This window comes from Curcuma longa, chromosome 4 (genome assembly GCF_044706935.1).
Source record: "Curcuma longa cultivar G26 ecotype Majalengka, Jawa Barat chromosome 4, ITB_CL_G26_1.1, whole genome shotgun sequence".
Classification (NCBI taxonomy): Eukaryota; Viridiplantae; Streptophyta; class Magnoliopsida; order Zingiberales; family Zingiberaceae; genus Curcuma; species Curcuma longa.
The window spans coordinates 5,374,013-5,399,848 of NC_133864.1; the positions used below are offsets into that span (position 1 = coordinate 5,374,013).

Below are 25,836 nucleotides of genomic sequence, written 5' to 3' on the forward strand. Positions count from 1 at the left end.
TATATCCCACTTCTGTGCATTGGATGTAGTATATGTTTTTGAAAACATGCACTGGCAGAAATTTTTTTTAGGTAGAAAAAAAAACCTTGTGCGAGTCCTATGGTTGGATTTGATAGGTTTTTATTTTATTAAAATAAATTTAATAAAATAGGTATTGTTGTGAATTAATTTTACATTCATCTAAAATAGTATTAAGGAAAGGATATTTTCCACGTGTCTTTTCTTTTACCAGTTGCTAATTAAGATAAAACATTATCTTGTATTAATTAGAAGCTACTTTATTGATGATGAATCAAATTGATTAAATTCTGAATTTTACTCTCTTATTTTTCATAGATCAAAAGCTTACTAGCCAGGTTCATGAGATTGTGGGTCGTATCAATGGTCGATTTGGAACACTTACAGCTGTTCCAATCCATCATCTGGTTCTGTCTCAACTTACCATCCTTATAGTTTTCACTATCTCATTTTGTGCAACTTCTCATATAGTTTAACTTCGGCAGAAGTGCAAGTATTTCAATAGCATAAACACTTAACACTTAGCTAAATATTTTTTATTGTTGCTTACTGCTGTTAATAAGATTTCACTTGTTGAATAAAAGCCAAAAATGCCAATCATAAAACTGTTTGACAAAACTTTGAAGAACTTGTAAAATTGGTTAGTCAATGACATGATATGCCATGTGCTCTTGAAATGCATGATAGTACAGCAAAAATCAATGAAGAGTATCCATGGGAAATGGGAATGCGCTTTGTATGCCTATTGAGCTATATGTTATGTCCATCAAATATCATGGATCTCAGAAATTTGATCAAAATTCTTTCTAGCAATCCAAGCAAATAAAGGGTATATGTTACCAATCTCAAGTATATAACATGTGATTTTCAAAAATAACTCATTTGCAACTTATCACTTATGTGATATTTGAACTTTTTTTTATGTATGGAAACCTTTGATTATGAAACTATTTGTTGGTCATGATAGAAAAATGAGATAAGCAATTCATATTCTGTTATTGATGATAAACTTCGTTTAGAACATTATCCTGCAAAAAACATAAAACGTTGTTGTCTGTTTTATGTTCTACAGATAGATAAATACTGCATTTATAGATAGTGTCATCACATTATTTTAAGATTTTTAGATAATGACATCACAATATTTTAAGATTGTTATTCTCATATGCTGCAGTTGACTTGTTCCTGTTAGTAGTTAGATATCAGGCTCAGACTGGGTAGCCTAATTAGTCATGACAAACTATTTGATTGATATAGCAAGGATACTGGACATTAATTGGAGTTGACTATCAGAGAAGTAGATTCCCCAAGGAAACCAGATTATGATTTAACGAGCATTGAATTTTATTGGTTGGAACTTGTGAGTTTCTGAATTAACCATAAAGACTTTTGCAAAGGCTTTGAATTTATGCTTATATAAAATATCTAGATCTGCATTATGGTGCAAACTGTGGAGAGTTGCTGTCGTGCTAAGTAATTCAGGTTGGCCCATTTCTCCAGTTTAAGAAGATAAAAGATGCAAACTGCAATGTCTTGAACAATTCTTGATCATACATGAGTGATGTTCCTTTATATGCATATTAAACATTTTTATTTTACATTTTATTCATAGTTATTAACTTCTTTGAATTGTAAAAATATCAGATCTTCTAATGGAAGTTACCTTCTTGCAGGATCGGTCCCTTGATTTTCATGCATTATGTGCTCTATATGCAATTACTGGTGATTGTTTTTGCTCTTCTGTTCATGTTTGTTCTTCAAATTATTTTATTGTTCTCATGAACTATGAAGGATGGATAAGAAAATCATGCTGATGCTAATCAAACATTTAAACTAAATTGGCATTAATGCTGACATCAGTTCACATTTCATTTTAAAACTACTAACCATGCATTTTTTTGTTGGAATAGCTGAAATAAATTTACTTTATATTAACCAAATTAATTATGTCCAGCCAACGGCCTGGCTTTGAACCTTTAACATAGTAGTGATGCTTAAAATTAAGTAGAAGTGTATGACTAGCAAGAGCGTTTAACTATATTATTTCCTTGGCTCGTAGTTCCTTTTGATATTCACCATGATGCATATGGTTAAATTTCATCATGAAACATTTTTTTTGCTATCAATAGTTGTAATACGTACATCATTTGGATGATATAGTTTCTTTACTCTCTTTATCCTGCTTTCCTTTCCCAGACCTTTAACTCTAATTAACATGTCTAACTATTGAATGCATCAGTTGTTTTTGAGAAATTTAACTTCTTATGTTTCTACACAGCTACACCCAATTATAGATGGGAAAAAAAATCTTTGGCTCCACTATTACCTTTTTCTAATCTCAACCAAACTAATTGACCTTAATTATTTTTGCTTTTCCTGTTTTTTCATTCAAGCCCATTTGACTTTTTTCTCTTTTGCGTTTCTTTTCCTCACTTCAGATGTGGCTTTAGTAACATCATTGCGAGATGGAATGAATCTTGTAAGCTATGAGTTTGTAGCATGTCAAGGACAAAAGAAAGGAGTTCTCATTTTAAGCGAAGTAATTTCTTATCTTGTCTGTCTAATGTTAAAGTGAATATATGAGATTTTATTTGGCACGTTCCATTTCAATTTATTATGTAAGTTCAGGCAATAAAATTACTGTTTTGTGTGTCTTTTACATGCCTTTTTTGCTTCTTCTCACATTTGCAACCAACTGAAACTACATTCAAATTTTGTTACCAATGCATCATTATGGTCACAAAAGCTTGGTTGGGCATTTATATTTTAAGTTTCCAAGTCTAGAATACAAGTACTACATCAGGAACACAGCTCATTCATATGTTATGGTTTTCAATCTTTGTGGATTGCTACCTATTTCTTTTGCGAACGCAGAATCTGTTGCTTCATATTGTACGATTCATCCTTCTTGTTCTCTTATTCAGTTTGCAGGAGCTGCACAGTCACTTGGGGCTGGTGCTCTTTTAGTTAACCCATGGAACATCGCAGAGGTTTCTGCTTCTATTGGATATGCATTGAACATGTCTGCTGACGAGAGGGAAAAACGGCACAGGCACAACTACGCACATGTGACTACACACACTGCCCAAGATTGGGCAGAAACCTTTGTGAGGTGCTGTTCAGACTAACTTTTAAACTCTTACTACCTGTTTTGTTGGCATACAAATATTACATAATGAAGTAATTTAAGGACAAACATGCTATTTCTGTGCTCGAAGTAAATCTAACAGGCATCCATTGCCATGACTACAAGTTAAAGTATATGATTATAACTAAGAAAGCAAAAAATGATTGTTGTATATGCTCAGTTATAAATAATAGATTCATATCATGAATTCCTTGATTTAGTTAACATGATGTTCTGGTAGATATTGGTACAATGTAATAACATCTTTGCTGCATTAACTTGTAGGTTACGTTCGAAATCAGAATGTTCCACGGGTAATTTGAAATTTTTAATATTTTTACCATACTAGCTTCATCATAACTACTGATCCGAAACTAGCTAAAGGAAACTTGCCCAATGTGATACGATAATATGATTCATCCATAAAATTTTGGTTAATTCATGTTTATCATGTCTCATGCAAAACCTTTGATTCTCTGTAAGCTTGTTCTAGAATGAGCGGTTAATACAAACATGGTTAGTGCACAGGAACTACTGTGGCTCAGGCATGATACCTAGTTTGGCCAAGGCATGCTCACTTGATGCTGATCCCTGTTTTTTATGTGAATTAAACCCATTGCTATGCTAACTAGGGTTCTAACGAAAGGAACATATTGTATTATTTTTGACAGACTGATTGTTGTTCTCTTGCTATAATGTTCTATAGCCCTGTGATTTTCTTCAGTTGCCTAAGGTAGATAGAGTTAAATATACACTTCAGGTTATTTTGACCATTTCCTTTTATGATATAGTGAACTCAATGATACTGTTGTCGAAGCTCAACTTAGAACAAGACAAGTTCCTCCTATGCTTCCTACAAGTATAACTGTGGACCGGTATTTGCAGTCTATGAATCGATTGGTTATACTGGTATTCTTCTTCTTGAAACAATAATACGTACGCTTGTAAACTGTTTTTCTGCTTTTGTCCCTGTATCCTCTACATTGATTTTCGATTCATTTTGCTCTATGCTTGTTGTTTTATGAAATTTTCTGGTTACAAAAATGCATCCATTAAGTGTTAATAAGCATTGTTGAAGATTCTCAAGTTTAAAAGTTATGAAGCTTCTTGTCCGTAATGTCAAGATGGGATGTCTTCCAAATGCTTTCCGAGTGTTTTGATGTGCTTCCCTGTCCTCCTTGTGGAACAATGAAACAATTAGCTACGCCATGTGTATGCCATGATTAGTTTTCGTTAATAAAATCCTTTGTTTATTTGTTTCTGTTCCTTTGATGTCGTCGGTTGCATCATTAAACAGTTTCTTTGAATGATTTGGCCATCCTTAGGGATTCAATGCGACATTAACTGAATCAATTGAGTCTACTGGAAGGAGAGGAGGTGACCAGATCAAAGAAATGGAGCTCAAGTTGCATCCGGAGTTGAAAGTGTCACTGACAGTTCTGTGTAACGATGCACGAACGACAGTAGTTGTCCTCAGCGGAAGTGACAGAAGTGTCTTAGACGATGTGAGGAAGCTAAAGCCATCTCATTTTTCGATTAATCAAATTTACAGATATCTTTTACTTTGCAGAACTTTGGAGAGTACAATATGTGGCTTGCCGCCGAAAATGGTATGTTTCTGCGCCACACAGGTGGAGACTGGATGACTACAATGCCAGAGCATCTGAATATGGACTGGGTAGACAGTGTAAAGGTAATCCTACTGATCGAGTTTCTGTTTCTTGCTGTGCATTTTCGATGACTCAATTGGATGCTAACTGAAATTTGACAGCATGTCTTCGAATATTTTACCGAGAGAACACCAAGGTCTCATTTCGAGCATCGCGAGACATCTCTCGTTTGGAACTATAAATATGCAGGTTGTTACTCAGCCTAACTTACTTCTGATAACAAAACATGAAACTTGTTACTCAGCCTTGATGTTTTGGCCAGATGTTGAATTTGGAAGGCTTCAAGCACGAGATATGTTGCAGCATTTGTGGACAGGTCCCATATCGAATGCAGCTGTTGATGTTGTCCAAGGTAGCAGATCGGTCGAGGTTCGCTCTGTTGGAGTTACAAAGGTATGAATCCATCGCTCGATCGATACATTTTCGTGTAGTAGAACTGGACCTATACATTCTTGTTGTACAATTCTGGGGGCACTTTTGTAGGGTGCTGCTATTGATCGGATATTAGGAGAAATAGTCCATAGCAAAAGCATGGTTACACCGATCGACTATGTTTTGTGTGTTGGACATTTCCTCGGAAAGGTAAGAACTTCTTGAATGCTTAGAATTTAAAGTCGAATATGATCGTCGAACAGCTTATTTCTATTCAGCTTATGCATTTAGAAACATATAATCATAGGAGGAGTTTGTTTGTTTGAATTGCAGGATGAGGATATCTACACTTTCTTTGAGCCAGAACTTCCATCTGAACCTGCAAATTCGTCGAGAATGAAACTATCTGAAGCCAGCAAAGCCACCCCCGACAAGAGACTCACCGGAAGATCATCATCGAGCATCAAGAACAACAACTCAAGGGGATCACATGTAAAATCTCAGAGGGTGGTTCCTGTTGGATCTGAAAAGAAGATGTCTGCAAACCACAACATCCCTGCCGGCTGGCGATCTCCTCAAGAGGCAATGTCATGGCGAGAGGGGTCTTCGGTGCTCGATCTCAAGGGTGACAACTACTTCTCTTGTGCAGTCGGGAGGAAACGTTCCAACGCGAGGTATCTGCTCAACACTTCCGATGAGGTGGTGACGTTCCTCACCAACTTGGCTGCGGCTGCTTCTCTAGGATTCACGAGGAATGCTGATTGATACTCTTCTTTAGATTTTCAGTCGATCAGTTCAGTTAGCTAGCTAGCTGTTGGAATGTGTCATCTCTCTCCGCGCGCCTCTATGCTGTTCTTCTTTCAAATCCTATCCATCATCCATGCCATTCATGTGCTAAGTTATCCTCGCGGAAAGCATTTGTACATGATATTTATTCATATATTTGCAACTCAAGGAGAGATAGAATAACGGACGGGCGGTTGGCCGGTCGGTTCATGCTCATGCTCTTGACGAAATGTAGCTACCATCGAATCAATCTTTCCGACAAATTGTTGTGGTTTCGTGTATATTTTGGTACTCAAGACGCAGTGTCTTCGTGCTAGTCATGCTTCCTTGAAAGAGTAGAGTATATTAGTTACTCAATGTAGAAGAAAGTAGACCAAGATCATGCTTGTATCTTCTAATCACTTAGTCATAAACTAAACAAAGAAGAAGAAACAACTAAATTGTTACTAGAATTACCTTGTTATTGATAAATAAATATCCAAATTAATGCCACCTTTTAACAAGATTTTAATGAAGTTTCTCTATATTTTGTTTTTGAAAATTAAATAAGAAGGTTTAATTTGTGTATTTTCAAATAGAGAAGCAAACTTAATGCGAGAATTTTTTTTTTAATATGATGAAGAGCCGGATTTAGATAATGACACAAATTACAGATATATGAACAGATATATTTTTGAATAACTTTAATTGGCACGACAAATCGAAGACGGATCACGCAGAATTTAATCAAGATTTCAAATACAAATCCAACCAATTAGATACCGCCACGTAGATGAGTTGGATTCCGTGCCGGCCTATAAATAGTCGCCGAAGGTCGGGATGACGACGGCGAGGCGACTTGCAATCGAGGAGGTCGCCGACCGAGGGGCGGAGTCGGAGTTGGGCGCCGCCGCAAGTGGTGGCGTCGAGGCGGTGGGCGGCGGCCAGGTTTCCGGCGAGAGGCGGAGGCTGAAGGGGAGGGATATGCGGCACGTGCGGCGACGGGTGCTGCGCATGGCCGGGTTTTTTTGGAAGGCGATCGAGTTGGCGTGCAGCAGCTAGCACCGCGCCAATTATCAATTAATCAATTAATTAAAAAAAACTAAATAAAAATTTAAAAAAATTGCGAACGGAATGAATACTTGAGAGTCAATCTATTTAATTACATCAAAACCTATGGGCTTTAGTATAGATGACGATCACAATGCAAAACGTAGACCTTGTTGTTGGTCAATTTCTGTATTCTCCAAAAAGTCGACCATGGCGATAAATTAAGTGACGATGAAGACGAGGAATTCTGCTTTGTGGTTGTCTACTGCCAAAATATGTATTAATTGTTTGTTTCAAGTGGATAATTTGATCTCCTAGGACAATTTCAGGGACTACAGTAGTGATCGGCACCGGACGAGCATGGATCGCCGGCTCCTGCTTCTTCTACTCCTCTTCCTCATGGCGGCCGCCGCCGCTCGAGCACAGGAACAGCCGCCAGGTACTTCACAAATCATTCTATTCTGCCTTCCAATTAATTTCTACTCCATGCGCCATGCAACTTAACTCTCGAGCTTCTGCAGGCTTTATCTTCATCGACTGCGGGATCGATCCAAACTCCTCCTACGTCGACGAAAACATCGGCCTACGGTACGTCTCCGACGATGAATTCATCGACACGGGCGTAAACTACGCCGTCCCTCGGTCCAACATTCCTGCTGTCCTTGCTCGGAGATACTGGACAGTGAGGAGCTTCCCTGAGGGACTTCGCAACTGCTACACCTTCAAGTCAATCAACCGAGGCTCAAAATACTTCGTAAGAGCGACCTTCTTGTATGCAAACTACGACGCCAAGAATAGTCCTTTTGTTCAGTTCGATCTCTACCTCGGAGTCAACCTCTGGAAGACCATAAACCAGACAACTTCTAGTAGATACATCCTCACTGAAACTGTCAGTGAAGCCACAGCTGATGTGATCTCAGTTTGCCTGGTCAACACCGGCCATGGAACTCCTTTCATCTCTAGCTTAGATCTGAGGCCTGTTCCGACCTCTCTGTATCCTCAAGTCAACTCCGCCACCACTTTGGTCAACTTGTATAGAATCTACATGGGAAGTACTTGGGTCAGGTATCCTGATGATCCATATGATCGTTATTGGTCCGACATTGACACCCCACCTTCATGGAGTCTGATAGTCACCAATTCGGGGATCCAGAACCAGATTCGTGATCAGTTTCAGCCTCCACAGAAAGTCATGCAGATTGCAGCATACCCTAGCAACTCCACCACACTTGGTCTCATCTTGACACCCTATCCAGGAGACCTCACGGAGTTCTATACTGTCATGTACTTCTCCGAGCTCCAGCCGAACGCCTCGAGGGAATTCTTGATCTCCCTCAATGGAGCCCTGCTGAACGACGGCAGGCCCTTGGCTCCGACCTACCTCCTCTCTGACGTCGTATTCAATGCTGATCCAAGTTTAGGGTTTGATGACTGCGATATAACTCTGGATGCAACAGAAAGGTCCACGCTTCCACCTATCATAAATGCCTTGGAGGTCTTCACAGCGATGAGAAATGCAAATGTGGCATCCAACAGCCAAGATGGTAATGCAATGACAGCAAAAGACTAATGGTTTAACAGTTAAACTAATTTAGATGATAGGATTATAAATAACAATATCTTATTTTTCAGTGGATGCAATGTTGGCGATCAAAGGTTGGTACCAGGTGAGAAGAAACTGGATGGGTGATCCTTGCTCTCCACAAGCCTATACTTGGGCTGGACTGATTTGTACACTGAATAACTCTGGTGTTCCGATGATCACTGCAGTGTGAGTTCCTTCAACTCTGCAGAGATTTGTAAGATGAATTGAGAACTAATAATTCTTTAGATTCAATTTCTTGCAGCAATCTGTCATACAGTGGATTGACAGGTAATATAACCACATCGTTTGCCAACCTAAGTGCACTGCAGTACTTGTAAGTGTTATTTCTCACTGCAATTTTCAAGATTAGAATCTCCTTTGTCGACTTCACTAATCAGTTTCAGATAATATTTTTCAGGGATTTGTCTCATAACAACTTAACAGGATCGATACCTGATGCTCTGGGGTATTTGTCATCTCTCAGAATCCTGTAAGTATTATTTAGTCAGTATTTATATATTTATATGTTGCCTAATGCAAGCTAATGAAGTGAAAACAAATGAAGAAGTAATTTTGTTATTTGGCTACCTGCAGAGATTTGACAGATAACCAACTTAGTGGAGCCATTCCTTCTGTTCTTCTTGAGAAATCTCAGAATGGTTCTCTTACTTTGAGGTTGATCCTCATCTTGCAAACTATACTCGTTTCTTCCATGAACTTATTCAAGCAACAACTTGTTCTTATTATGATAAAATGCAAAATTTTGTAATGGCAGAACTGAAGGCAACACATGTCTTGGTGGAGATTCTTGCGAGCTGAAGAAGAAGAAGAAGAAGAATTATTTAGCAGTTATCGTCATTGCTTCTGTAGTTGCTGCTATGTGTGGGTGCTTAGTGGCAATTATCCTTCTCTGCATACTAAAAAAGAGAAAAGGTAAGTTAGTCTTGTTGCAGAACAAGATTACTGATTCAGAATTCACCAGCATGAATTATGGAATAGTACTTTGTAACTCTTCAGCAAAATGCATCATCGAAGGGCTCCAAAATGGAAGCAAATATCAACCTGAAAATGGAGGCAAATATCAACGTGAAAATGGAGGCAAATATCAACTTGAAAATCGAAAATTCACGTACAAGGAACTGGAGTTGATCACTGATAACTTTAGCAAGATCATCGGAAAAGGAGGGTTCGGAAATGTTTACTATGGCCGTTTGGAAGATGATACTGAAGTTGCTGTCAAGTTGCTAATCAAATCATCTTCACAAGGAAAAGAAGATTTTCTTTCCGAGGTAACTGATCCTAGTCCTATTGTATAGACACGAATCCGAAAAGTGGCCACTTAAACAATTTCATCTTGCAGGCTGAACATTTGACAAGGGTTCATCACAAGAATTTGGTTTCTTTGGTTGGTTATTGCATGGATGAAGATCATTTGGCACTCGTATGTGAGTTTATGCCCAAGGGAAACCTTAAAGAATACCTCAAAGGTTCTGAACTCATGAACCACTTCTGTTGCTGAAAATTGATATCAATCATAAAATTATTTCTCATTTGCATCCTCTTGACTGGTCTGTTAAGGTACTAACCATCTCTTGTCATATATTTCAACAGCTAGTCACACCGATACGCCTTTGAAATGGGAACAACGTCTCCGAATTGCCATTGATGCCGCTCAAGGTCGACACTAAATTACCATAGCTTGTTCCTTTGTCACTTAATTGGTAATGTACATACTTCACTTGTGTGCTCACTTGTGTGCAGGACTTGAGTATCTGCACACGGGATGCAAGCCTCCACTTGTTCATAGAGATGTGAAGACTGCAAACATACTCTTGAATGAAAAACTAGAAGCAAAAATAGCCGATTTTGGGCTATCCAAGAGTTTCCAAGATGACAACACCGGTCACACATCCACAAGGATTGTTGGCACTGTCGGATACCTTGATCCAGAGTATCTCACATCAGTTTATTCAATTCATCTTTTTGATGCCTGTATTGCTAGTACATTCTTAAATTCACCAATTCTACTTTCTAGGTACTATAACAAGAACCAACTTAGCCGGAAGAGCGATGTGTATAGCTTTGGAGTGGTTCTTTTGGAACTCATCACTGGAAAAACTCCCATATTTAATGATCCTGAAAAGATTCACATAGTTCAATGGGTTAAAAAGAGGCTTGCAAATGGAAACATAGAGGATGTGATCGACACAAGCTTATGCAAAGAGGGAGTCAGGAATTCAGCTAGGAAGGTGGCCGATGTCGCATTGGCAAGCACTACAGACACTTGGAATATGAGGCCTACGATGACTGAAGTGGTGATGAAGCTAAAGGAGTGCTTGGCAATGTACACTAATGGAGATAAGATGTTGTTGGAGCATGGAAGCAGTGAGGTGCACTCAAGATGTAATGATCCAAGTCTCCTGTGATTTCAAGTTTCTGATACTGAAGGCCCCTCGGCTTGATGATGTTTTCCATTTCCAGTCACTGTTTGTCCAAATTGATTTCTAGTTTTGAATTTGGGCTTCTATTCATGTGTCTATTTCTCATCATATATTTTACAATATCAAATAGCCTCGATCGATGTTTCTTATTCGAAGGTTTTTTTTATCTGAGGAAGTGTTTCTGAGCATAACTAGCAACTTGAGTTGGTGCTCTTGTGGTAATAAATTTTCGATATGCTATTGATCAAAGGTGATTTGAATTGTGAAGGAAACATCTCCTGAGAAGCACAGATCAAGAACAGTTGAGCTTGGCGAATCTTGTTTATGTCAAGCAAGAAAAACATAAGATGATTTATGTAACCTGTTATGGGTCGGTCGGAGCTGGTTCGGAAAGTCAAGGTCTGGTCCAAGTAGATGACACGTCAAAATGAAGGTTGACTTGACCTTACATCTCGATTCAATACCTGATCTTTAATTCCGGTTGGGACCAAAACCCCTACCCTGATCTAGAATCCGGCTCTTGCGCGGTAGTCCACTCGGAGCTTCAATTCTAGACTACTCTACCCGAACCCGCCCCCCCCCCCCCCCCCCCCCCCCCACTTCACCTCTATAGTCCACTCGATCAGCTCTGGCCCTTGAGTGCAGTATGAAAGACAGCATCAGTCTCACCCACTTCAAGTAAATTTAGCTTTCTTCTTCCTTCGCCTGTGGACTGACTTAAACGTCGGAATGGTTGAGTCAGGACACTCTTGGTCTCCATTTTCATCTTTTTGTTCTTGCAGGCGGAGCCATCCTCTCCTCTTCCCACACTGACAATTCTCATGTTAGCTAGGTAGCTGGTGACGAGTCCGCGAGGTGATCTCAATAGGAACATTACCCATTTCTAATAAAATATCATCAATAATTCGAATGTGGATGAAACTTACTCAGAGAAGCTAAGCCTCGAGCATCTTGATCATGATCATGACCAAGACATAATTCACAGGCTGTTTTTTAAAAAAAATTAAATGTCCTGATCATGATCTCCTCCTTCTCATAAAAATGCACCAAAAATCCATCGTTTTCCAACGACGTGATCCGACTCAACACCTTCTCTGATCCTTTGCCCCCTGGGATAAGTTGAAAACAGTATTCCAAGTCAAACCATTGACTTTGCTGTCCTTTTATTTTTTTCTCTCTCTCTTTTGATTCATGAGTTGGCATGATTCTCGGGTAGGTAACATCGCAGATCAATTTATTTTTTCTCCAGAAGTTGACCATTGATATAAAGTAACGATGAAGACGAGCAATTCTGCGTTGAATTTTGACTTTGTAGCACTCTACTGAGAAAATATGTTTTGTTTCAAATGGATTGTTCCGTCTCCTACGCAACATTTGTTATATTTTAAATTAAAAAAATTTAGTTATAAATTTTAAAATTTATTGGACTTTTATGTAAAAATATAAATAAAGGGTTTGAAACCTTGAACTGACTTTTTCTCTCTTATATATATATATATATATATATATATATATATATATATATATATATATATATATTATTCCTTTCGAAACCTCTTTAACCTTAAACCATAATCTCCTAAAAAAATTGATCTCACCCTCAAACTCTTCACGCCACCACCGCTGTCATCCTTACTCCTTGTCGTCGTCGTCATCGCCACCGTGGCCACCGAACATCGTCGTAATTAACGTTTCACAACATCAAGCACGACTAGATATTTAATTGAAGTGGAGTTTTCTTGCTTGATCTCCTTTTGTACATGAATAAATAATTTAATCAGATCTCTTTATCTTGATCGTTCTACGAACAGGCTAATTTTCCTTAGCTGTTCACGTTGCTACTTTCTTTCATATTATAAGATACGCTATTTTCTTTCATATTATAGGATGCAAATCAATTACCTATAACCTATACATTGTTGTTAATTTTATTCGGATTTCAACCTATGAAAATATCTTTTTTTTAATTCTAGTTTGGTATAAGATGTTATTTCACATGCGACTTCCTATTATAAATCAATTTAAGTTTTTTTCATGATAATAAATATCAATAATTTCACTCCTTTAGAAGATAATAATATGTTGTAGTTTCTATATATATCCATATGGTTTGATTTCATCATTCATATTTGTTTGTCTTTTTCATATACGATCTATTTTTGTTTGTCCAAAAGTTTGATCATGAAAAAAAAAAGAATAACCTGAATGATTATGAGGAAATAAAGAGTATATGGATATTAGAAATGAATTTTGTTCATGAAATTACTGAAGCAAGTCATATAATCATAGGAGAGAGCTTCAGCTAAATGCTTGTAAGAAGATATATAGCTTTTCAATTAAGTTAATAAAGAATGAAAAAAATTCTCTATACATATAGAGCGCTTTGCTCTGCAGCTTGAAAGGAGTCTTCGAGTCATTTTGCGCGTGTATAAATTTCAACCAAATTGAAATAAAATTTTTCTCACGGGGTGGATTGCAGGTTGTTCATCCTATTTTTGTTATGTGGGATATTATATTTTTTGAGTGGATTGTGGGTCGTTCACTCTATGTATGTGTTTATATATATGCATTCACATAATGTATTTCGTATTAGGGTGGATTGCTGGTCGTTCACTCTTTACATATATGATATATTATCTCTTTTGAGTGAATTGCGGGTCATTTACCACGGCTATGTATGTATAGATGCATATTTATGATACAATTTTGTTATGAGTGAATTGCAGATCGTTCATTTGGTTATACGATGCATCTTTTTTTTAAGTAGGTTACAGGTCGCTCACTTTGATATATATATATATATATATGCATGATGTATTTGTATTAAGTGAAATGTAGGTCGTTCTCCTTTTTCTAAACGCACATTCTAGATGAATAGATTATATGTCATTTACCCACTCAAAAAATCATATTGAGTGGTCGAATAAAATAATAAGAATTGAGGATATTAATTTAAAAAGGAAATACAAAATGAATGACATGGAAAAAATAAATGATAATTGATGGTGTTGTCCTCTTTAATAATGTTTTTCATATACATCTTTTGTATCTTCACTTTACACTTTGTGTTTATTTTCATTTTCCTTTACTTTCAGATTCGTAGACTTGAGGTGATTTTCGAAGTTTGATCAATAAAGTTGGACGATTGTACAAAGATATTCAGCGATAGTTATAGAGACGATTTCTACAAAGTCCATTAAACTTATTTCATTTACATAACTAGTTGACTACTTATACATTTTGTTGTTACGGTATTGTTCATATTTATTTTTTTTGTACGAAGTCAGTTGTCAGTTATGTCATAGTATGGGAGTCAAGTTTTGATGTCGAATATTTTCTATATCATTAAATAAAATATTGCATATTTATGTTTGTGCCGTTTGTATATCTTTATTGGATATTATTTATGTATATCCTTATTGCATATTATTTATGAATTTTGATATAAGAGTAAATATTATTCGAGCTGAGGCTAACTATAGAAATGGAGGTCTCCAGGTCGTCGTGACAACATTTGCATCCTCCTCTGCTACCTTTTAAATGCAGAGGAAGAATTAACACGATTTCAGAGGCAGTACTAATCGGCACCGGACGAGTATGGATCGCCGGCTCCTGCTTCTTCTACTCCTCTTCCTCATGGCGGCCATCGCCGCTCGAGTTCAGGGACAGCCGCCAGGTATTACACACACCATTCTACTTGATTCCGCCATGCAACTTAACGCTCAAGCTTCTGCAGGCTTTATCTTCATCGACTGCGGGATCGACCCAAACTCCTCCTACCTCGACGAAAACATCGGCCTACGGTACGTCTCCGACGACCAATTCATCGACACTGGCGTAAACTACGCCGTCCCGCGGTCCAACGTACCTTCTTCCCTTGCTCGGAGATTCTGGACAGTGAGGAGCTTCCCTGAGGGATCTCGCAACTGCTACACCTTCAAGTCAATCAGCCAGGGCTCAAAATACATCATAAGAGCGACCTTCTTGTATGGAAACTACGACTCCAAGAATAGTCCTTTTGTTCAGTTCGATCTCTACCTCGGAGTCAATCTCTGGAAGACCATAAACCTGACAGATCCTACTATAAACATCTTGACTGAAACAGTCAGTGAAGCCACAGTTGATGTGATCTCAGTTTGCTTGGTCAACACCGGCCATGGAACTCCTTTAATCTCTGGCTTAGATCTGAGGCCAGTTCCGACCTCTCTGTATCCTCAAGTCAACTCCTCCACCACTTTGGTCAACTTGTATAGAAACTACGCGGGGAATTCTACTTCGATCAGGTACCCTGAGGATCCATATGATCGCTTATGGTTCTTCTTTGACACCCAACCTTCATGGAGTGTGACATCCACCAATTCGAGAATCCAAAACCAGGTGCCTGATCAGTTTCAGCCACCACAGGAAGTCATGCAGATTGCAGCATACCCTAGCAGCTCCACCACACTTCAACTCAGCTTGGCACCCGATCCAGGAGACCTCACTGAGTTCTATACGGTCCTGTACTTCTCCGAGCTCCAGCCGAACGCCTCGAGGGAGTTCTTGATCTACCTCAATGGAGCCCTGCTGAACGACGGCAGGCCCTTGGCTCCAACCTACCTCCTCTCTGACGTCGTATTCAATGCTGATCCAAGTTTAGGGTTTAGTGAGTGCAATATAACTCTTGTTGAAACAGGGAGGTCCATGCTTCCACCTATCATAAATGCCTTTGAGGTCTTCACAGCAATGAGAAATGCAAATGTGGCATCCAACAGCCAAGATGGTAATGCAATGACAGCAAAAGATTAAAGATTTAACAACTAATTTATATAATAGAATTATGATTAATAAGGGCTTATTTTTCAGTGGATGCAATGTTGGCAATCAAAGGGTGGTACCAGGTGAGAAGAAACTGGACGGGTGATCCATGCTCTCCACAAGCTTATACTTGGGCTGGACTGAATTGTACACTGAATAACTCTGGTGTTCCGATGATCACTGCAGTGTGAGTTCCTTCAACTCTGCAGAGATTTGTAAGATGAATTGAGAACTAATAATTCATTAGATTCAATTTCTTGCAGCAATCTGTCATACAGTGGATTGACAGGTAACATAACCACATCGTTTGCCAGCCTAAGTGCACTGCAGTACTTGTAAGTGTTATTTCTCACTGCAATTTTCAAGATTATAATCTCCTTTATCGACTCCACTAATGAGTTTCTGATAACATTTTGCAGGGATTTGTCTCATAACAACTTAACGGGATCGATACCTGATGCTCTGGGGTATTTGCCATCTCTCAGAGTCCTGTAAGTATTTTTTAGTCAGTATATATGCATAAAAAGCTAATGAAGTGAAAACAAATGAAGAAGTAATTGTGTTATTTGGCTACATGCAGAGATGTGAGAGATAACCAACTTAGTGGAGTCATTCCTTCTGTGCTTCTTGAGAAATCTCAGAATGGTTCTATTACTTTGAGGTTGATCTTCATCTTGAAAATTATACTAGTTTCTTCCATGAAGTATTCAAGCAACAACTTGTTCTTAATATGTTGAGCTCTTTCTGACAATGCTTAGCTAAATGCAAAATTTTGTAATGGCAGAACTGAAGGCAACACATGTCTTGGTGGAGATTCTTGCGAGCCGAAAAAAGAAGAAGAAGAATAATTTAGCAGTTATCGTCATTGCTTCTGTAGTTGCTGCTGTGTGTGGGTGCTTGGTGGCAATTATCCTTCTCTGCATACTAAAAAAGAGAAAAGGTTAGTTAGTCTTGTTGCAGAACAAGATTACTGATTCAGAATTCATCATCATGAATTATGGTATAGTACTTTTTAACTCTCCAGCAAAATGCACCATCAAAGAGCTCCAAATTGGAGGCAAATATCAACTTGAAAATCGAAAATTCACGTATGAGGAACTGGAGTTCATCACTGATAACTTCAGCAAGATCATCGGAAAAGGAGGGTTCGGAATTGTTTACTATGGCCATTTGGAAGATGCTACTGAAGTTGCTGTCAAGTTGCTAACCAAATCATCTTCACAAGGAAAAGAAGATTTTCTTTCTGAGGTAACTGATCCTAGTCGAATTGTATTGACACGAATCCGAAAAATGGCCACTTAAACAATTTCATCTTGCAGGCTGAACATTTGACAAGGGTTCATCACAAGAATTTGGTTTCTTTGGTTGGTTATTGCATGGATGAAGATCATTTGGCACTCGTATGCGAGTTTATGCCCAAGGGAAACCTTAAAGAATACCTTAAAGGTTCTGAACTCATGAACCACTTCTGTTTCTGAAAATTGATATGAAGGTGCTAATAAGCTCTTGTCATATATTTCAACAGCTAATCACACCAATATGCATTTGAAATGGGAACAACGTCTCCGAATCGCCATTGATGCCGCACAAGGTTGACACTAAATTCTAAATAGCTTGTTCCTATGTCACTTAGTAATGAACATACAATGTTTCATTTGTGTGCAGGACTTGAGTATCTGCACACAGGATGCAAACCTCCACTTGTTCATAGAGACGTGAAGACCGCAAACATACTTTTGAACGAAAGACTAGAAGCGAAAATAGCCGATTTTGGTCTATCCAAGACTTTCCAAGATGACAACACCCGTCACTCATCCGCAAGGATTGTTGGCACTGTCGGATACCTTGATCCAGAGTATCTCACAAAGTTTATTCAGTTCATCTATGCGATGCCTGCATTGCTACTACTAAAGCCTTATGGAATTCTACTTGTCTAGGTACTATGTGAAGAACCAACTCAGCCAGAAAAGCGATGTGTATAGCTTTGGAGTCGTCCTTTTGGAACTTGTCTCTGGAAAATCTCCCATATTTTGTGATCCTGAAGACATTCACATAGTTCAATGGGTTCAAAAGAAGCTTGCCAATGGAAACATAGAGGATGTGATTGACACAAGCTTGTGCGAAGAGGGAGTCATGAATTCAGCTTGGAAGGTGGCCAATGTCGCATTGGCAAGCACTGCACACACTTCAAATAGGAGGCCGACAATGACTGAAGTGGTGATGGAGCTAAAGGAGTGCTTGGCAATGTACACTAATGGTGATAAAATGTTGAAGCACGGAAGCAGTGAGGTGTACTCAGAATCCACTGATCCGAGTCTCTTGGAATTTCAATATGTTGGAAGCATTTCTGATACTGAAGGCCCTTCGGCTCGATGACGTGTTGCACTTACATTGGTTGTTTGTCGAAATTGGTTTCTAGTTTTGGATTTGCAAATTTGGATAGGCTTCCATTCATGTGTCTATTTCTCAGCTCCCACTTGTGTTACCTTAGACATTTTGTATATATATATATTGTATGTTTGATCTTATATCACTATTCGGTGGATTTACCTATTGTTTTATAACATACAATTTTATGACTTTACGAACAAACTCATTAAGTAATCTAATTGATATTTATTACGATTTATGCTATTGGATGTGGGTTTATGTGTAAAATCCATTAAATCAAATCCTATTGGACCTACTATTATATATTGGATGTGATCCCCATAGATAGGATTGGGTAACTTTGAGATCTTCCTACTTCTCATTGTTGAGGAGAGTATGACGCTGTCACTTTAGTTCCTACGGAAAATTCACCTGTTGTTTCTTAATTTTAGGGTCATCCAATTTTGTGGATGACGCTGAGACGATGACAATTTCACCGCTTTCAGGTCAAATTTATTTTGGCAATCGTCTTTCCGTTTAATTCATTTCTATTGTAAAATATGATGTAACTAGATTGTGTATGAATCAATTGAAATCATATAGTTTTCTAAAACCTTGAAGTTAGGATTCGTGATTAAGAACCTCTTTCATTGTAATGGTAAATTTGGATTTGTGATGACTTTTAATTGAATAGGCTTGAAAGATGTTTCTTCTTGCAAAGGTGCTTTTGTCATCGGTTGGACGGCGACAATTATTGGTTCAGACTTTGACATTACGGATCATTCTTCTTACAATGCCTCTGTGGCCATGTGCGAGCAGGGGCAAAGCTACTGTTGGTGGTCATGGTCGTCCGGCATTGACCGCCGTTTGACCCTACTTCGTCGTCCATGTCTCCGTCATTGCGCCTCCATGTGAGATTTGTTCAACCTCTTCCGTATGCTATTGATCAAAGATGATTTGAATTGTGCAAGAAACATCTCCTGGGAAACAAAGATAAAAAACAATTAACCTTGGCAAAAAAAAGAAAAACTTAAGGTGATTTATGTAAACTTACTGTGCTTGATCTGAATTCCGAGCAACATCATTAGTGTTGTAGTCGACTGTTAAATTTACTGTACTAGCTCCAAATACAACAGTCGACTGGTTCTTCATGGTAGTCAACTGCTTGAAGCAATTGAATGTACTAGTTGATTTGAAACTATTTTGTATACTACTTGAGGCTCAACAATCGACTGGTACTTTATGGTAGTCGACTACTAGAAGTAGTCAAGTGTACCAATCTATTTGAAAACATTTTGTATGTCACCTCGGGCATAAGAGTTGTTTAGTCCTTTTGACAATCAATTGATCATATTCAGTCAGTTGAATGGTGCAATCGATCTGAAAACATTCTGTGTTTGATTTTACACATAATAGTCGATTGATCAAATGCTCTAGATTCGACTGTTAAGGGTGTTGTTCGACTTTTACAGATCATATACAATTGTTCTCAAGAAAAATGAAGGTGGTTACCTAAAACCGCTGTTGTTCTTAATTGTTCTTTGCAGAAAAACACGAACAACACAAAACCAACATGATTCCTAGGTTTTCTATATCAAAATTTGATGAAGATGCATCAGTTGTGCAAATCTAGCACCGAACGCTCACATATGAATTAAAATCTTCAAAAATCGAATGCTACGAACTCAACAGCAACCCTAAAACCTCTGGCTCTGACACCATTCGACGAAAAGCATATGAATCATTCAAGTTCATACAACCAAATAAAACAAGAATAATTCTATACACAAGATTATGTTATCGTCAAAATTCATAATGTACATTTGCATAAGAGTGATTGCAGTAAAAAACATAATTCAAACTTAAATCCAAAGATGTCATAGTTTCGATTTCGGTTCAGAAACACAAGACAAAGAAGACACAGGCGAAGTCTTCTACTAGAGTTACGACAGCGATTTCTTGAATCTCTCCCAAATGGAATGAACAGAGAGATTCCCACTACCTTAACCGAGCAGATCAATTTCTTTTTTCTCCAAAAGTTGACCATGGCAACGATGAAGACAAGGAATTCTGCGTTGAATTCTGACTTTGTTGCCGGCGATCCATTTGCATTCTCCTCTGCTAGCTTTCTTTTAATGCAGAGGAAGAATTAACACGATTTGGAACAGTACTGATCGGCACCGGACGAGCATGGATCGCCGCCGGCTCTTGCTTCTTCTACTCCTCTTCCTCATGGCGGCCGCCGCCGCTCGAGCACAGGAACAGCCGCCAGGCACTACACAAATCATTCTATTCTGCCTCCCAATTTCTTCTACTCCATGCGCCATGCAACTTAACTCTCAAGCTTCTGCAGGCTTTATCTTCATCGACTGCGGGATCGATCCAAACTCCTCCTACGTCGACCGAAAGCTCCACCAACAGAGCGTCGCCGACGACCAATTCATCGACACGGGCGTAAACTACAACGTACCGCATCCTTCTTCCCGTGATACGAGATACCAGACAGTGAGGAGCTTCCCTGAGGGATCTCGCAACTGCTACACTTTCAAGTCAATCAGCCGAGGCTCAAAATACTTCATAGGAGCGACCTTCTTGTATGGAAACTATGACTACAAGAACAGTTCTTTTGTTCAGTTCGATCTCTACCTCGGAGTCAACCTCTGGAAGACCATAAAGCTGACAGATCCTACTGAAGAAATCGTCACTGAAACTGTCAGTGAAGCCACAGCTGATGCAATCTCAGTTTGCCTGGTCAACACTGGCCATGGAACCCCTTTCATCTCTAGCTTAGATCTGAGGCCTGTTCCAACTTCTCTGTATCCTCAAGTCAACTCCTTAACCACTTTGGTCAACTTGTATAGAGACAACATGGGGCATCCTATTTGGATCACGTATCCTGATGATTCATATTATCGCAAATGGTACGCCTTTCCCACCCCACCTTCATGGAGTTTGATATCCACCAATTTGAGCGTCCAAAACCAGATGCGTGATCAGTTTAAGCCACCACAGAAAGTCATGCAGATTGCCGCATATCCTAGCAACTCCACCACACTTCATCTCAACTTGCTACCCGATCCAGGAGACCTCACTGAGTTCTATATCGTCCTTCACTTCTCCGAGCTCTTGCCGAACACCTCGAGGGAATTCTTGATCTACCTCAATGGAGCCCTGCTGAACGACGGCAGGCCTTTGGCTCCAACCTACCTCCTCTCTGACGTCGTATTCAATGCTGATCCCAGTTTAGGGTTTAGTGAGTGCAATATAACTCTGGTTCAAACAGAAAGGTCCATGTTTCCACCTATCATAAATGCCCTTGAGGTTTTCACAGCCATGAGAAATGCAAATGTGGCATCCAACAGCCAAGATGGTAAATGCAATGACAGCAATAACAATTAAACTAATTTAGATGATAGGATTATAAATAACAATATCTTTTTTTTAAGTGGATGCAATATTGGCGATCAAAGGGTGGTACCAGGTGAGAAGAAACTGGATGGGTGATCCATGCTCTCCGCAAGCTTATACTTGGGATGGACTGAATTGTACACTGAATAACTCTGGTGTTCCAATGATCACTGCAGTGTGAGTTCCTTCAACTCTGCAGAGATTTGAAAGTTGAATTGAGAACTAATGATTCTTTAGATTCAATTTCTTGCAGCAATCTGTCATACAGTGGATTGACAGGCTTAATAACCACTTCCTTTGCCAACCTAAGTGCACTGCAGTACTTGTAAGTGTTATTTCTCACTGCAATTTTCATGAGCAAAATCTCCTTTATCGACTTCACTAATGAGTTTCAGATAATATTTTGCAGGGATCTGTCTCATAACAACTTAAAGGGATCGATACCTGATGCCCTGGGGTATTTGCCATCTCTAATAGTCCTGTAAGTATTATTTAGTCAGTATACATATATTTATATGTTGCCTAATGCAAGCTAATGAAGTGAAAACAAATGAAGAAGTAATTATGTTATTTGGCTACATGCAGAGATTTGACAAATAACAAACTTAGTGGAGCCATTCCTTCTGTTCTTCTTGAGAAATCTCAGAATGGTTCTATTGCTTTGAGGTTGATCCTCATCTCGAAAACTATACTAGTTTCTTCCACTAAGTATTCAAGCAACAATTTGTTCTTAATATGTTGAGCTCTTTTTCACAATGCTTAGCTAAATGCAAAATTTTGTAATGGCAGAACTGAAGGCAACATTTGTCTTGGTGGAGATTCTTGCAAGCTGAAGAAGAAGAATTTAGCAGTTATCATCATTGCTTTTGTAGGTGCTGCTGTTGTGTGTGTGTGCTCGGGGGCAATTATCCTTCGCTGCATACTTAAAAAGAGAAAAGGTTAGTTAGTCTTGTTGCAGAACAAGGTTACTACTGATTCAGAATTCATTATCATGAATTATGGAACAGTACGTTTAACTCTCCAGCAAAATGCACTGACAATGAGTTCCAAATTGGAGGCAAATATCAACTTGACAATCGAAAATTCACGTACAAGGAACTGCAGTTCATTACTGATAACTTCAGCAAGATCATCGGAAAAGGAGGGTTCGGAATTGTTTACTATGGCCATTTGGAAGATGCTACTGAAGTTGCTGTCAAGTTGCTAACCAAATCATCTTCACAAGGAAAGGAAGATTTTCTTTCTGAGGTAGCTGATCCTAGTCGAATTGTATACACATGAATCCGAAAAGTGGCCACTCAAACAATTGCATCTTGCAGGCAGAACATTTGACAAGGGCTCATCACAAGAATTTGGTTTCATTGGTTGGTTATTGCATGGATGAAGATCATTTGGCACTAGTATGCGAGTTTATGCCCAAGGGAAACCTTAAAGAATACCTCAAAGGTTCTGAACTCATGAACCACTTCTGTTGCTGAAAATTGATATCAAGCATAAAATTATTCTCATTTGCATCCTCTTGACTGGTCTGTTAAGGTTCTAACCAGCTCTTGTCATATATTTCAACAGCTAGTCACACCAATACGCCTTTGAAATGGGAACAACGTCTCCGAATCGCCATTGATGCCGCACAAGGTTGACACTAAATTATCATAGCTTGTTCCTGTGTCACTTAGTAATGAACATACATGTTTCACTTGTGTGCAGGACTTGAGTATCTGCACACGGGATGCAAACCTCCACTTGTTCATAGAGACGTGAAGACTGCGAACATACTCTTGAATGAAAGACTAGAAGCGAAAATAGCCGATTTCGGACTAACCAAACGTTTCAAAGATGACAACACCAGTCACACATCCACAAGGATTGTTGGCACTATCGGATACCTTGATCCAGAGTATCTCACATCAGTTTATTCAGTTCATCTATTTGATGCCCGCATTGCTATTACATATTTAAATCCACCAAAGCCTTATGGAATTCTACTTGTCTAGGTACTGTAACAATAACCAACTCAGCCGGAAAAGCGATGTGTATAGCTTTGGAGTGGTTCTTTTGGAACTCATCACTGGAAAATCTCCCATATTTAGTGATCTTGAAGGCATTCACATAGTTCAATGGGTTAAAGAAAGGCTTGCCAATGGAAACATAGAGGATGTTATCGACACAAGCTTATGCGAAGAGGGAGTCCTAAATTCGGCTTGGAAGGCAGCCAATGCTGCATTGGCAAGCACTGCACACACTTCGAATAGGAGGCCGACGATGACTGAAGTGGTGACAGAGCTAAAGGAGTGCTTGGCAATGTGCACTAAGGGTGATAAGATGTTATTGAAGCCCGAAAGCAGTGAGGTGGATCCGAGTCTCTTGGAATTTCAACATGTCGGAAGCATTTCTGACAACGAAGGCCCTTCAGCTCGATGACATGTCGCACTTACGTTGGTTGTTTGTCGAAATTGATTTCTAGTTTTGGATTTGCAAATTTGAATAGGATTCCATTCATCACTTGTGTTACTTACTTAGACATTATGTATATACATTGTAATGGTAAACTTTGATTGGTGATGACATTGAATAGGCTCGATCGATGTTTCTTCTTGCAAAGGTTCTTTTGAGTTTGACTAGCAACTTGAGTTGGTGTTCTTATAGTAATACATTTTTGCAATATGCCTCGCTCAATGAGTCAGGAGGGTTGAATCAGTCAAGATATGTTGATGCATCTAAGCAGCAAGCCTACCCAACTAGTCGAGCCAAATGAACCCAAGAATTCAGACAATCCTAAGTGGTTTGAGCAGTGAGATTGGTCCAAGCGAGTCAGTTAGTTTAGGCAACTTGGTTAATTAAGGAAGTTTGGTGGGCCCAAGCGGAATGAGAAGGTGGGCCTAATATGGGCCTGGGCCTTAGATCGGTCATGATTAAACAACCGAGATATTTGCATTACGGTTCTGATGGTGTCCACGTAGGCACACTTTGAATAGGAGGCTAACGATGACTGAAGTGGTGATGAAGCTAACGGAATGTTGGGCAATGAATGTGCAAAAAGACTCCAAAAGTCCTCTTTGTGCGCAGAGCCAGCTAATTTTCAAGATTTATTATATCCTTAATTTAGCATAAATAATCTCACAACTTACAACACAACGGGTATAGTCCTTTCCTTGTTAATTCAATTAAGGGATACGAAAGCCAAAGCTCTCTCGTATTATTCATTTATATGTGATTGCTTTGTCATGGACAAGTATATTGATTGGTCATCTAAGGTTTCCATGATAATCTAAATTTCAGCATAAGGAGTACCCTAGGGTTCTTTACGATTCCTTGTTTTGAGTTAGTCAATACTTTCTAATAGAGTATCAATGAGGAGATAACAACTAGAGCATAAAGAAGGGCAAACAAGAAAGGGTATTATCAAGCAATAAAAGTAACCAATACATTTCTTCTAATAAAGATGCAATTTAAATCTCAAAGAATCTATCCTTAATCTTCTCCTAATAAAGATATAATTATATTCTCAAAGAAATTATTATTTGCTTTCTAATAATCACGCGTTGATTAATTGATGAAGTAAGCAAGCACATACATTATAATCTTTATTCTACTTCCTAAATAATCGTAACTCATTTTCTTCTTCTTTTTGTGATTGTAAGTTTAATCATGCACAGGGTAGTTATAGGAAAACAAACAGGAAGAAACTCCACCTAAATCGAAGGGCTTTGCTGCGGAGTGTCGACTGCTCGACGACATCCACGCTAGCAACAGCGGGGAGCGGCGACGGCGGTGGAGACGGCGGCGTGAGGAGAAACGACGGTGGATTTTAAGGGTTTTTTTCTTAATCAAAGATGGGGTTAGGGTTTGAGAAATTAAAAAGAGGGAGGAAGAAGAAAATCGGGTGATCTTCTAATCGCATTTTTTACAAAAAACACCCAATAAGTTTTGAAAATTATAACTACACTCTTTCTTTAGAATCATTTCTCCAATGGAATGACAAATTCAAAATATTGAAGCCGTTCTTGACAAAGCAATCATGTACTTCCCAATTTAGCTCAATTTGGCTGATTATTTAATCGATTCGAAGAGTAAAACAAAACAAAAATTGACCTTGACAAATTTTGTATTGGTCAAAAATCATAGACAAGGCATATGTGACGATCCCAATGCAAACCATAAACCTTATTGGTCAATTTCTTTATTCTCCAAAAGTTGACCATGGCTATGAAGTAACGATGAAGACAACGAATT

At 38.7% G+C, this 25,836-nt stretch overlaps 3 protein-coding genes, 1 long non-coding RNA gene and 1 pseudogene across 4 annotated transcripts; 4 read left to right on the forward strand and 1 right to left on the reverse strand.

Moving 5' to 3' along the window:
* Positions 1 to 342: 342 nt before the first annotated feature.
* LOC141826644 (alpha,alpha-trehalose-phosphate synthase [UDP-forming] 1-like) lies at positions 343 to 6,246 on the forward strand. The gene is made up of 11 exons (XM_074713909.1): positions 343 to 425; positions 1,692 to 1,740; positions 2,457 to 2,557; positions 2,943 to 3,130; positions 3,937 to 4,054; positions 4,471 to 4,650; positions 4,716 to 4,838; positions 4,917 to 5,004; positions 5,078 to 5,208; positions 5,299 to 5,397; positions 5,521 to 6,246. Exons 3-11 carry the CDS (start codon positions 2,489 to 2,491, stop codon positions 5,950 to 5,952), a joined length of 1,428 nt encoding a protein of 475 aa, XP_074570010.1. The 5' UTR covers positions 343 to 425; positions 1,692 to 1,740; positions 2,457 to 2,488; the 3' UTR covers positions 5,953 to 6,246.
* A 959-nt stretch (positions 6,247 to 7,205) lies between these two features.
* LOC141826190 (putative LRR receptor-like serine/threonine-protein kinase At1g05700) lies at positions 7,206 to 11,023 on the forward strand. Its single transcript, XM_074713436.1, has 13 exons — positions 7,206 to 7,259; positions 7,332 to 7,441; positions 7,524 to 8,546; positions 8,635 to 8,773; positions 8,850 to 8,921; positions 9,006 to 9,077; positions 9,182 to 9,262; positions 9,363 to 9,520; positions 9,605 to 9,876; positions 9,948 to 10,074; positions 10,199 to 10,264; positions 10,349 to 10,538; positions 10,623 to 11,023. Exons 1-13 carry the CDS (start codon positions 7,234 to 7,236, stop codon positions 11,011 to 11,013), a joined length of 2,727 nt encoding a protein of 908 aa, XP_074569537.1. The 5' UTR covers positions 7,206 to 7,233; the 3' UTR covers positions 11,014 to 11,023.
* A 3,602-nt stretch (positions 11,024 to 14,625) lies between these two features.
* On the forward strand, positions 14,626 to 18,312 carry LOC141826189 (putative leucine-rich repeat receptor-like protein kinase At2g19210; annotated as a pseudogene).
* A 2,073-nt stretch (positions 18,313 to 20,385) lies between these two features.
* LOC141826192 (putative LRR receptor-like serine/threonine-protein kinase At1g05700) lies at positions 20,386 to 24,024 on the forward strand. The gene is made up of 12 exons (XM_074713439.1): positions 20,386 to 20,467; positions 20,549 to 21,565; positions 21,642 to 21,780; positions 21,857 to 21,928; positions 22,013 to 22,084; positions 22,189 to 22,269; positions 22,393 to 22,541; positions 22,628 to 22,851; positions 22,923 to 23,049; positions 23,173 to 23,238; positions 23,311 to 23,500; positions 23,598 to 24,024. The coding sequence occupies exons 1-12, from the start codon at positions 20,386 to 20,388 to the stop codon at positions 24,022 to 24,024; spliced, it is 2,646 nt and encodes an 881-aa protein (XP_074569540.1).
* On the reverse strand, positions 21,651 to 25,434 carry LOC141826196 (uncharacterized). The gene is made up of 3 exons (XR_012601623.1): positions 25,296 to 25,434; positions 22,048 to 22,525; positions 21,651 to 21,945 (listed from the first exon to the last, which is right to left on the reverse strand). It is a non-coding gene; the product is annotated as an uncharacterized LOC141826196 (long non-coding RNA).
* Between the last annotated feature and the right edge of the window lie 402 nt (positions 25,435 to 25,836).

Excerpts from the sequence above, each read along its gene's own strand:
- LOC141826192 (XM_074713439.1), top strand. The coding sequence starts at position 20,386 with ATGGATCGCCGCCGGCTCTTGCTTCTTCTACTCCTCTTCCTCATGGCG. Across the intron at positions 21,781-21,856 it reads GTTCCAATGATCACTGCAGT|CAATCTGTCATACAGTGGAT; the intron begins GTGAGTTCCTTC and ends AATTTCTTGCAG. Across the intron at positions 23,501-23,597 it reads ATCGGATACCTTGATCCAGA|GTACTGTAACAATAACCAAC; the intron begins GTATCTCACATC and ends CTACTTGTCTAG.
- LOC141826190 (XM_074713436.1), top strand. The coding sequence starts at position 7,234 with ATGAAGACGAGGAATTCTGCTTTGTG. Across the intron at positions 8,547-8,634 it reads GGCATCCAACAGCCAAGATG|TGGATGCAATGTTGGCGATC; the intron begins GTAATGCAATGA and ends CTTATTTTTCAG. Across the intron at positions 9,521-9,604 it reads CATACTAAAAAAGAGAAAAG|CAAAATGCATCATCGAAGGG; the intron begins GTAAGTTAGTCT and ends GTAACTCTTCAG.
- LOC141826644 (XM_074713909.1), top strand. The coding sequence starts at position 2,489 with ATGAATCTTGTAAGCTATGAGTTTGTAGCATGTCAAGGACAAAAGAAA. Across the intron at positions 4,055-4,470 it reads TGAATCGATTGGTTATACTG|GGATTCAATGCGACATTAAC; the intron begins GTATTCTTCTTC and ends GGCCATCCTTAG. Across the intron at positions 4,839-4,916 it reads ACTGGGTAGACAGTGTAAAG|CATGTCTTCGAATATTTTAC; the intron begins GTAATCCTACTG and ends GAAATTTGACAG.